This window comes from Carcharodon carcharias, chromosome 7 (assembly GCF_017639515.1).
Source record: "Carcharodon carcharias isolate sCarCar2 chromosome 7, sCarCar2.pri, whole genome shotgun sequence".
Taxonomy (NCBI): domain Eukaryota; kingdom Metazoa; phylum Chordata; class Chondrichthyes; order Lamniformes; family Lamnidae; genus Carcharodon; species Carcharodon carcharias.
The window spans coordinates 22,540,497-22,553,350 of NC_054473.1; the positions used below are offsets into that span (position 1 = coordinate 22,540,497).

The 12,854-nt window shown below is 44.4% G+C and overlaps 1 protein-coding gene across 3 annotated transcripts in view; it reads left to right on the plus strand.

Moving 5' to 3' along the window:
* Positions 1–730: 730 nt before the first annotated feature.
* Positions 731–12,854, plus strand: part of zgc:171775 (STKc_p38 domain-containing protein) — a 32,412-nt gene continuing 20,288 nt past the window's right edge. For 2 of the 3 annotated variants that reach the window (XM_041192090.1, XM_041192091.1), the window contains exons 1-4: positions 731–951; positions 3,812–3,941; positions 4,056–4,114; positions 8,577–8,688. In XM_041192090.1, the coding sequence (XP_041048024.1) occupies positions 833–951; positions 3,812–3,941; positions 4,056–4,114; positions 8,577–8,688 (420 nt within the window). In that variant the 5' untranslated portion in view covers positions 731–832. The remainder of the gene's footprint in view (positions 952–3,811; positions 3,942–4,055; positions 4,115–8,576; positions 8,689–12,854) is intronic. The other variant, XM_041192092.1, reaches the window with a different exon arrangement.

Sequence of the window (12,854 nt, forward strand, 5' to 3'; positions counted from 1 at the left end):
CACTTACCTGTCATGACAACCTGCCGCTGCTTCCGAGCTTCTTTAATTTGACCGTGTACCCACTGTCTGGCCAGTTTGGGGATAATCAGAGGTGAGTGACTCTTCCCCACACATTGAGGGCTTCTGACCCCCACTTGACTGTACAGCAAGGTCGTGAAGCCCCCAGGGAAAATCCTGTCTATTGCCTTTACCCTTGTGGCTGTGAGTTCAGTTCGGACCTGCTTTATCACTGTGGTGCTGGCTTGTACAGGTGGAAAGAAATACTTCCACCAGGCAAAAGCAACCCTCCAGTTCCTGGCAATAAACCAAGCACAAACCTGGAGTGTTACAGACCAAACTGGCTCTGATACTGGAATACCCCATCTGTCACAGAGGAGGAACTGGCTTCCAAGTTCCCATGGGCAGGCTTGTCCTCGCGGAGCCAATTTGATCCCAAAGAGCCACCAGAAGAGGAGGGTGAGTAGTCCTGGGACATGAGGCAACATGAGCTGCAGGTCAGACTGAACAGGTACCCCTAACCGACAAGGGTGAGCAGTACAACCCACTCTTCAGTGTGAGGGTAAACACAATGCGGGGATTGATTTTTAAATTGGAATTTGGATAATGGCAGTTTGTGGAAATGAAACAGTGACTGGGCGCCAGCTGCATAAAACGTGCACCAATAATTTCAGGAACACACCTCATCCAGCAAGGGGCGGGGGCAACTCCAGTGCGCAATCGCAGGCAATGAGCCTGGTGAAACTCACCTGAAACTGCCCTGGGGTCTGGCTGTTGCTGCTCTCTGGCGGTTCAGGGTTTCCAGGCATTGACAGTCTTAGCGCCGCACAGGGACATGGGGACCCCGGTGAGGAAAGGTTTTTACAGACACGATATTAACAAGACGACCTGGGAAGTGCCGCTCAGGTACACCGACCTCACCCCGATAGGGTCAGGGGCTTACGGGAGCGTGTGGTAAGTGGGAAGTGCAATGCTGGAGGCGGACTGTCCTAATGGGTACATGCCTCTCAGCGTGCTGGCTTAACATGACATTTAAGACCTAAATGTGGGGGCTGCTGCGGATTCGGGTGCCAGAGCTGAAGGTGTTTAGTTTTCAGAAAGTTAGTGTGTCCTTAGAAAAGGAGACACCAACAATAAGACTTTTTTTAAAAAAGCAATACTGCTATATGTTGATATAATTACTAGTAATTGCGGCTATGCTAAACGAGTACTTTAAACTGCTATAATATACTATTTGTATAAGGTTGTGAGGTGTGCTTGTGTGTTCGAGAATACACATAATTCATCATAAAACCGAAGACTTGTACACCAAGGCGAGAATGAGATGAAGGTTGTCACCCCGGGAGGGATCGAAGCAGTTTTCGGACCGGGATCACTGTGATCCTCCGGGAGAGGGTGATCAGTCTCGGCAGATCTCCCTGTCCCTCGCCCCTAAACCTCCATTCAGAAAGACATGGGGTTGAGTCTCAGCGTTTCAGTTGGCAACTTGCCAACTTTTTTGTACGAACTGGGAAATGTTACCAATGTTACCGATTCATAGGGTAGAAATATATCATTGTTTTTAAAGAGAGGAGGTGGAGGGAACTTGAAAATTCCATTAATTAGTAAAGTTTGTAAACAAGACAGGTCTGTCGGTGGAGATAACGTTGATGGAAGTTCATGGCAACCCCGGATGGTATGTATCTCAGAGACCTATCTGGTTGATTACAGTGTCTAAACAATTATACATCTGCCTCGCCCATTTTAGACTTCGAACTTCGCTGTTTTAGGATTACTGGCGAGGTCACTGTATAAATAGAGGGGGAAGTCATAGCATCCGGATGAGTCCTGGTTTATGTCACCACGGAGACATCCTGAAGCCCTTTTTCATTCTTTCTTGGGATGTGGACGTCGCTGACGAGGCCAACATTTGTTGCTCACCGTCTAATTCCCTTGAACAGAGGGCGGTTAAGAGTCAACCACATTTCTGTGGGTCTGGAGTCACATGTAGGGCAGACCCCTAAGGGTAAGGATGGCAGATTTACTTCCCTAAAGGACATTAATGAACAGGATGGGTTTTTGCAACAATCAATGGTAGTAGTTTCATGGTCACCATTACTAAAAGACTAGCTTTCAATTCCAGCTTTATTAATTAAATTTAAATTCCATCAACTGTCTTGGTAGGATTTTGAACCCATGTACCCACAGGATTAGCATGGGCCTCTGGATTACCAGTCCAGTGATATTCCCATTACACGACCATCTCCCCTTGATCATTCTAAATTTGCTTGTTCCCTTGTTTGAACCTGTGTCCCCCATGTATTACTGTGGCCGTGCAGTTGGAACCAAACTTTCTGTGTTTAACTTTCCTGTACACTCATTTGTGTTTGTAGTTTGGATGAGTTTGGAAAGATCAGGGTTGAAGTCAATGGTTGTGTCATTGACAAATAACAGTAGACCTATTATTCTGAGCTACATCCAAGAACAGATATGCCTTCAGTACTATTCATCAGCAGCCAAGTTCACAGTAAACCATGCCACCGGGATCATTAACACTGCTACACATGGAGTAACAATGTCCCATTATCACTCCTGCAAACGCATGCCAAAAAAAAATGTTCCAATATTACTAATAGAAGCTCATGTAGTGATTATATGCTCAGCACAGGCATCAAGAGTTCAATAAATCTTCTCGTTTGTAGCTGGCACCAAGGCAATAAACGTGAAAGCCTCTGAATTGTGAAAGCCCAGCTGCTCAAATGAAGGCCTGAAAGGAAAGGAACCTGCCATCCCAACTGGTCTGGCTGACATGTAGTGACAGTCTCTATGTAATTGACTCTTCATGTGCTCTGAAATGCCCACTGAGCCATTACCCAGCAAAGCTTCTTCAAACGATGGGCAATAAATGCAGCCTCATCAGTGGTGCCCGTACCCTAAGAACATTTTTTTAAAGTCAGGGTAAAATTATGCATTATTAAAGGAAGAGGAGTAGCATGACTGATGTTAACTGATATTGCCAAGTATTCAACCCAGCATTGAATAATACCGCAAATAACCAGCTACCCAGTAGGACACATGAGCTAAATTTGGTCCTGCATTATGCATCCAGTGGGATACCTAGCATAATCTCAGGCTATCAGAGTAGCATGGTGGTTGTATTACTGGACTAGTAATTCAAAGACCTAGACTTATATGATTCAGGTTCAAATCTCACAACAGCAGCTGGGGGAAATCTAAATTAAATAAATTGCAAATTAAAAAAGTTTTTCTTGTAGAAATGATTGCAGGAAAAAGCTACATTTAATATTTTGAGGTACAATGTTTTTGCCTCAACATCTTGCCATGTACAGCAGAGTAAGCAACTGACAAGTGTTTTGTGGAGGCAGAAAATCAGTCCTTTAGTTCCAATTAATATGATTACAACTGTTCAGATCTAAACACAAGATAAATATGGTGCATTTGCGAAGTAAGTGTAGCTTCACTGGAAGCTTTGGTTTTGGTACATTCTTCATTTTTTTTACTGTGTTTGTGTAATGTATTGTGTTCCTCAGACCTTTCTGTGTATTTATATGCTAGGTGACTGGTGAACTACACTGGAACCTCTGTTGATACCACTCTAAGGAACTGTTAAAAATGACAGGATTCTGCTTGATTCTTCTCCACTGTGTCTGGCTCCTGCTTGACGTATTCCCACAGCTGAGATCAGGGACTTAGCGCTGAAGAATAATGAGGCAAAGGCCACATCCTTTCATTTCATGGCATAATGTGTTGCAGCTCTAATCACTTCATCAGTCAGCAAGCCCGATATTCTGCTTCTTGTTTCTGCCCTATCCAGTTCAGCTATTGACCAGAAGACAGGCGATAAAGTGGCTGTGAAGAAATTGCACCGACCTTTCCAATCTTTGTTGCATGCCAAGCGAGCATACCGAGAGCTCCGGCTGCTCAAACACAACAAACAGGAAAATGTGAGTTAAGATCAGCTAGCTTTAGCAAATTAATCCTGAGCATATTAATTAATACGTTAAGTTTGCTTATATTTCTTCTATGATTTTTTTATCATTCTTTTTATTTTTTTGCAGGTGATTTGTCTGCTTAATGTCTTCTCACCAGAAGACTATTTACATACATTCCAGAGCTTGTGAGTACATGAATTCTCTTCTGTTTACATGTTGTGGATTACGTGCTTGGTCTTGCAAAGTTCTGTAAGCATCAATAAAATGTTGGGGCATTTACTTATTCATGTTCTCAGTTCTCCCTGCCTTCGCTAATTTTATTGCTGAAGTGCAAACCTTCACTGCATCACTATAGGAAGTTACAAAGTGAAGGCATTTATCATTCCAACAGGCAGGGGACCAGAACTGACGAGAGGCATTACCCTGTGCACTGCCTAGTGGTTTTTTAGAGCTGGAGGCTTAGTGACTAGTTGCAAGGCCATTCACCTTCCTACCAAAACCTCCACATTCTGTTTCTCTGAGCCAATAGATTGTACATAGCTTTGGTGCCCTATTTAATCCTGCGGTGAACTTCATGCTCCATATTCTATTAATCGCCAAGACCATCTATTTTCCCAGTCAGGCAATGTCCCTCTCCGTCTGCTCCCCCACTGCTTCTGAATCCCTCATTTTGCCTTTTGCCATCTCCAGGCTCAATATCTTCGATTGCTTTCTTCACCAGCCTTCCATGCTCTATTCTACATTAACTTCAACTCGTCCAATGCTCAGCTGCCCAGAGTCCATCTGGTTCTTCCGTCTTGTTTATCAGGGGGAAACTCCATTGGCTCCCCTTTTCCCACAGCACTGGATTCAAAATTCTCATTTTCGGTACAAACTCCGCACAGCCCAGCCCCTTTAGGCCTCACCCCCCACCCCCGTCCCAATCAATGCATTCTCCTCCAGTCAGGCATCCCAACCTATGCCCTCCAAACTTTCAGTGAGAGACCTTTCTTGGCCCAGCTGACCACCTCTCACATCACTTTCAAGCATGCTTCCTTTATGCCTTCAGTCATTATCGCCAATTCTTCCACTCACACTCAAAACCCGTTTATGGCAATGTCTAATGGCTTTGCAAAGTTTTACTGTATTAAAGACATTATATAAATGTTTTCCTTAGCACCTTCCAAACCCATGACCACTACCATCTAGAAGGACAAGGGCATCAGATGCATGGGAACACCCCACCTGGAAGTTCCCCTCCAAGCTACTCACCATCCTGACTTGGAGCTATATTGTCATTCCTTCACTGTCACTGGGTCAAAATCCTGGAATTCCCACCCTAACAGCACTGTGGGTATACCTACACCACAGGGACTGCAGCGGTTCAAGAAGGCGGCTCACCACCACCTTCTCAAAGGCAATTAGGGATGGATAATAAATGCTGGCCTAGCCAGCGGTGCCCACATCTTGTGAATGAATAAAGAAAACTGATGGTGTAGGTGTGCTAGAAGGCCAAATGGAGGACAAGGAAAAAAATAACCTAGCCTTTCAAACTTGGCCTTTCTCGCTATATTTCTCTCCATCTGTGTTCCATTTTCTCTCTCACACATTCTCATGCTTTGATCTGTGAGGGAATTGGTACACAATCATTATTGTTGGTGTTTCTTGCTGTTTGTAGTTTTGGAATATGGATTAAGAGTTGGGTAACATGATTCCGAGTCCCTCCACCCTCTTCCCCCCCACAAAGCAGGAATGTGGTGATTACATAAGTAGCAGGAGAATGTGGTGGATTGGCAGTGACTCGGTTCTCACATTCATCTCTGTGGCTTTGCCACAACATGCTGAGAAAGAGTTGATGCGCATGAGCGCAAGCCAAAGACAATTCGAACAGACTTGCATGATTCTGATTTTGATAATTAGCATAAATTAATTATCATGATAATTAGCATAAATTAATACTTCCTTTCCCAATTCCCTTATGCTTGCCTTATATATGACTGCAGTAGCTCAAGAAGGCAGCTCACCACCACCTTCTCAAGGGCAACTAGGGATGGGCAATAAATTCTGGCTTAGCCAGTGACTCCCCCATCCTGTGAATGAATAAACAAAATGTTGGGGTGCAGTTTAATGGGCGACCAATACCCTTAGGTAGCTCACCAAGGCCATTGTTTATTGTGTGAGCCTTGTCAGTGTTGGTAGGCTATTTGACCTTAGGGGCATCACACCTTAATCCAATCCCATCCACATCTATACTTTTAGCAAGAGCGTCACCTTGTGATCATGGATGAGACCCCTGGCCAATTAGTTATTTATTTCTCTCCCACCCCCTTTCCATGACCTTAGGCACCACTTCCCTGCCACCCTAAGGCTAACTAATGGGAGTCAGGGACATTACTGATCCTCTTAGCTCCGTTGCCCACAGGCTAAGTTCACTGACTTGTTTTTTATGAACTGCAGTGGAGCATGGGAGTAATTTTGGTAATTTTTGGCACTTTTTCTTGACAAACCAGATTTGATACTGACGGTAAAGGAAAAACAAGCCCAAGCAGACACATTTTGCAATAGCCGTTTTAAGTATAATCTCTCAGATCGTGTACCTAATGCAGCCATGCTACGGGCTCAATCTGAACCTAGCCATTGGAGTCACAATTTAAATGTTAAAGAACAAGCATGTGAAGAGATGGGAGAAGCTGGAATCATTTTTCTTTAGAACGGGGAAGGTTAAAAAATACAGTAGTTCAAAACTATGGGGTTTTTATTGGGTAAATAAGGAGAAACTGGTTCCATTGGCATGAGGGTTGATAATACGAGGCCATTGATTTGCGATAATTGGCAAAAGAACCAGAGTGGATATGAGGATAATTTATCCTGCTTGATGAGTTGTGATCTGAATGCACTGCTTGAAATTGTGGTGGAATTAGTTTCAAAAGTAACTTTCAAAGACAAATTAGATAAATATTTGAAAAGGAAATACTTGCAGGGTCATGGAGAAAGAACAGAGGAGTTAAACCTCTTTCCAAGAGGCACAATGCAGCAGATGACCTACTTATGTGCTGTATGATTCTCTGATACCTATTACTCCTCCCCTGGCTTGATGAAGGTACTGATTCTCCTCCTGGAGTACAGTTCAATGGGTGCCCTCTAGTACCTCAAACAAGTGGCCATGATTCATGTACGAATCTTGCGGATGGCTGTCGGCAAGTTGTCCAATTGTGGGAAATCTGGACAGAAGTCTCACTTGCCCAATGTCCATAAACTTACATTTCTAGAAGGGTAACTGCATATTGAACATGACCAATATGTCTGGCTAATTTTCCCTTCCCCGAACCTAGGTGTACCGGAGCCAGTTGTAGCACCCTCTAATGCTACCTGCCTTATCCATGCTTTGTTCAACTTTGAGACCCAACTATTCCAATGCTAAGATAAAGGAAAACTACTGCAGATGCTGGAAATCTGAAACAAAAACAAAAAGTGCTGGAAAAACTCAGGTCTGACAGCATCTGTGGAGAGAAAGACAGAGTTAACGTTTCGAGTCTGTATGTGAGTCATACGGACTCGAAACTTTAACTCTGTCTTTCTCTCCACAGATGCTGCCAGACCTGCTGAGTTTTTCCACCACTTTTTGTTTTTATTCCAATGCTATCCTGGCTGGCTTCCCCCTCTTGCCTTTCTGTAAACTTAGGCTCATTCACAACTCTGCTGGTGTGCCCAAACTCGCACTAAGTCCCATTCAACTATCACCCCTGTTCTCACTGGCCTACTTTGGCTCCAGGTCTTGAAATGGCCTTGATTTGTAAAATTTTCATCTTTGTTTCCAAATTCCTCCATGGCCTCACCCATCCCTTTCTCTGTAAACCCCTCCAGCTCTACGACACTCCGAGATCAATGCGCACCTCCAAATTTCACCTCTTTCACATCCTCAATTTCCATTGCTTCACCATTGGTGGCTGTATCTTCTGTTGTCTTAGGCACTAGGTTCTGGAATGCCCCTCCTTAACTTCTCCAATTTTTTTATGCACCTCTCCTCCTTTATGATGCACTTGAAAGCCTACCTTTCTGACCAAACATTTGGTCACCTGTCCTAATATCTCCCTATGTGCTTTGATGTCAGATTTTGCTTGGTAATGCTCCTGTGAAGCGCCATGTGATGTTTTACATTAATGATGCTATATAAATGCAAGATGATGCTGTTGTTTGGTGTAGATCAACTAACTGAGCATAAACTGGGGAGTGAAACAAACATCATTTGGTCTACTTGGCTGAAGTAGATATTTCAGCCAAGTCATTGAGACATATATGTTGGTTTTAACTGTGATAAGACATGAAATCCATATGGAAAGTAATGAGCTATATTCAGTTATAATTAAGATCTCATTTCTTATTTTCAAACAAGCAAATGGAAGTATTTCCTTCTTGTAATGTGAATTCTCAGTCCTGTAAATATGGGACTTTCATAATTTTTACCCTAGATCAGATATAAAAAGAACTAGCAGTTAGGGGTTATTATATGTCAAAAATAATAAAGATTACAAATTAAAACTTTACTTCCAAACATAATGAATTCTAGAATAAATGAATGTACAATGTTTTAAAACTTGGCTGAATGAAGTTGCTGTTGTAAGTATGAGTGTTCAGACCTCTGTGTGTGTGTGTAAATTCTATTCACAGTTACTTGGTGATGCCATTTGTGGAGCGGGACCTCAGTCATATCATGAAAAAACAGAAACTATCTGAGAATATGGTGGTATATCTTCTTTACCAGATTCTACGTGGGCTGAAGGTGAGGCAAAAGAGGGTTGAAAGGGATAGATTCATGGAGAAGGACAAAGGTGGTTCCAGCCTCAAGCACACTTGCAATTATAGCTGGTGGCTCTTTGGAGAGGTGAAGAGAGGAAGAAGCTTCAATATTGACAAATGCATCTCTGGGCTGGATCTAACTCCACACAATCCTAACTTACCTTAGTTCCTTGGGGATAATAATAGCCTCAAGATGAGACAGGAACCTCCATAGATACCTATAATAACTGACTGCTGGCATGTCCGAATGCCATAGTAATGCCCAACTGACAGATTTTATTGCTTATTTCCTCCAGTCATTTTTCACCCCATCTCACCTGAAGGGATTTGACTGGGTTACTACTAGTTTACAGATCCATGGGTGCCAATCATCCTGCTGTAGTTCATCCACTATTCATGTGTAAGACAGGATGCTGTTTGACTATAGGGGATATTATACAGGCTCAGTCCAGTCCTCACCCAATAGACTGGGAAGAGGATGTGCCTGTAAATGGTGAAGGAAGGCAGGAGGTGTGGAGTGCCAGTCACCTTCCCACCGCAATGGTATTCTTCTAGCGAGGAGGAAGGTGGAGAACCATCCTGCCACCAGGAGGCCAATTGTGCCGCTTAAGTGGCCAACTGAGAGCCTCTCCCAGCTGCTGCTGTCATTTTACCAGTGTTGGGTGGGTCCTGCACCGCATTGGAGAGACTGCTTGGTAAACCCTGGTGGCCTGTTTGTGGACTTGGGTGAGGTGCCCTCCTAATCGGACACTCTGTGGCTCATGGATGGTTCCCACACCACTGATCCCAGTGGTGCTACTGAGACTGAAGATCAGCCAGCCCTGAGACTAATTGGCAGCTCTTGGGGTGGGCTACTGTCTTTTAAAGGGATGGGAGCCCCGACTACAACAGGATGTTGCTGGGTGGGCCCAAAATGCAGCTAGGGGTCTCCAAACAGCTGAGGTGCGGTTGTCCCTGCCTGTCACTGGGGTCCTCACAGATCTGACAAAATTCAGCCCAATATGTGTACACTTCCAGCAGAGGTAGCTAGCTAGCTAGCAGTGAAGTGTAGGAAACCCATTCTACATTTCCCTTACTAACCCAGAGCCCTGAGACTAATTGTAGTGTCCTACCACTGGCCCGAATGAAATGAGTTAAATCATCACAAACATACACACCCTCCTGGTCTCTATTGCTCAGAGAGGTGAGTAAATCATTGGGAATGTTCACATTTACGGACTTTTATAGATAGGTTCTTTGTTATCTTATAAGACAGTGAGAACAGCCCTGAGTTTGATTTTCAGGCTCCTTCAGGATCTGCAATCTTTTATTCAAGTGTGTTCCTAAATTGTAAAATGCTCTGAAGTGTGAAGTAGCAACACTGATACTGACTTCAGAATCACTAGTGTTTCTGCAGAGGCATGACTCTGGATGATGTGTGACCTTCTGTGCATCCATTTTATTTGTGCTGGACGGTAAAATTGCAGGGAACAGACATGGCCAAGCAAGTACCTGGACAGATTTTCTTTTTCTCTGTTATTTTAACACATTTTTAATTAGTGCAGATGAATCCAAGCACACCAGAAATCATTTGGAAGGTGTGATAGTTACAGAAAGAAGGGTACAGGCTAACTGATGGCAGTCATGTTGTTATCGGTCTGAATTCCCCTGTGATGCCATCAGTATTTCAAGCAGTGGAGTTCCTGATTTGTTCAATTCAATTCTTAATAAATAATAAGAGTTTTACTTAAGCTGAATTGACTCCATTCAGTGTTTATGGTTAAAACAAAGGTGAATTGACTCCCCATCTTCCATAAAAATCCCTCTCAGTGATTCATCTTCTATTTATAACTCTAATTCAGTTCCGCTATCAATGCTGAGCTGAGAACAGATGTCAAAAAGGGAGAAAAAGCTTGGAATGAAAAGATTTGAAAAGCTTGATGTGAATTAAAAAGGCCTTTTGAGACGGAAGCAGCTCAGGCAGTAGGAAATGCCTAACTCCTCTTTGTCTCAGTTTAATCAGCTCTATGGTTCTGCTGAACTGAAATGAGCATACATGCTAAACACAGCCTGATTTCTAACAGTAAGTGTTTTGCACGAAGAAAGACCAGTCCTTCTGCTTTAATTCAGGAAGTTATTTGCTCTATAGCTTTCCTCAGTTGTCCTGTACATTCATGTAGTACATCTCAATAAAATGGCTGTAATAGCGTGGGATGCCTTTGAGTACTTGCTAAGTAATTCTGCACACCTTATAATGCAAATGTGACCTTTTAACAGATTGTATTGGACCCCTTTTCACATAGATGATATTTCAAACAGATTCTCGTCAATTGCACGTGACTTTGGCACTGAAGAAAGGAAAAGATGGGAATAAGTAAAAGGGGTAAAATAAGAGGGAATTAAATGGAATGAAATGATGTGAAGTGACCTTATGGGGGTAAAATTAAAAAATTTGAGATACCTGTATTCATTGTCCTCAGTTGTGAAGTTCCTTTGGGTTCTGTTAATTTCTGCCTGACTGTGCATATTTTGGATAAGAATGTGGGATCAGACAGATTGTCGAATGCACACAAAGATTAAAGACTTACATTTATATAGCACAATTCGCAGACACCTCCCTAAACACCTCATGTTGAAGTGCAGTGACCAACAGTGCAGCTTCCCTCAATATTACATCAAAGTGCAACCCAGATATTAGGCAGAATTTTCCCAGAATTGCACTAAGTGCGGTAGCGGGCGGATAAAATGGAGTCCTACCCGCCGACGAAAATGGCAGGTTTTCACACTGTATCATCGTGAATCCACCTCATTATTTATTCACTCCCACAAAACAGGCCGTTTCCATGGCGTGCTCTCATTCACCTGCTCGCCATCACCCTACTATTGTATCACACCTCCGCCATCTTTAAAAGGCAGCTGCCAGCAGAGCGCCCATCGCCACCAGCTCACCAACACTGCCTGGGAGACATGGCCAGCAAAGGAAAAAAGGCTGCAGCCCCCCCACCCACCCACCCCCCCCCCCCCCCACCCTCCGCTTTAACGACAGGTTCCTCGAGCGACTGCTGGATGCCGTGGAGGTCCACCGGGATGTGCTCTAGCCCCACATTGGGTGCAGGATGGGCAGCAAAGTCACCAATCTGGCTTGGGAGGCAGTGGTGGTCTGCGCAAACAGCCTACAGAGGAGGACAGCCACCAAGTGCCACCAAAGGATGAATGATGATCTCCGTTCCGCCAGTGTAAATCACTCTATTCATCACTCCCAACTCTCACACTCACAAACCCATCACACACCCACAGGGCCCTCACTCTGCCAGTGCAAGGGACATCACCATTCACTCTTTTACACACACCGTCACTGTCCTCATCCAAGGGACCACTCACCACCCACACAAGCCTGGCATGCTTATCATCTGGGCTGGCAGGCATCCTGATACACTCTTCCCATCTCTATCCATGCAGGAAAAACATGCTCACAACAGGAGGGAAAGGTCGCAGACAGGTGGTGGGATGCCGAAAATCAAAGTTGTGACAGAATTCAAAAAGAGAGCCATCCAGCTGGCCGGCGATGTCTGGGACTGGACCTGTGCTGACGTTGAGGTCAGCACTGCTCTACCAAGTGAAGATCCAGCAGTGCAACTTCCAAGAGATAACCACACTGTGATTGATGTGTCCTCTTTCACAGGCTATTGCCCTTGCTTTCGCAGGCACATCTGCCAAACACCCAACAGAGTCCATGGCCCAGGGCCTCCAATCAAGCCGAAGAAGAATCTGAAGGTATCCTCCCTGAAATCCCGTCATAGCATTCACCCACACCCTCCACCAGTGCAAAGACACACACCTCGGTGGGACCTAGCTTTACAGTAGCCTCGGGGTCACAATTTGGTGAGCACATCGCACTTTCTGATCACAGCAGGCAAAGGCAGGGACTTCCCAGGCACCCTGAGGACTGCTGGAGGACAAAATGTTGCTGAGTCCAAGTCAGGTGATGAGCCTCTGGACTCGGTCATGTCACAGTTGCTGGAGCTGCAAAGGCAAGCTAGGGAACAACAGGAAGAGATGTCCGCTGCACTTCTCAGATTGCAAGGCATAATGGAGGAGTCCGTCCATCTTCAGGCTGAGGTGATAGCGCTGGTATTGCAACGCACCAAGGTCAACAGTGGCAGGATGGCG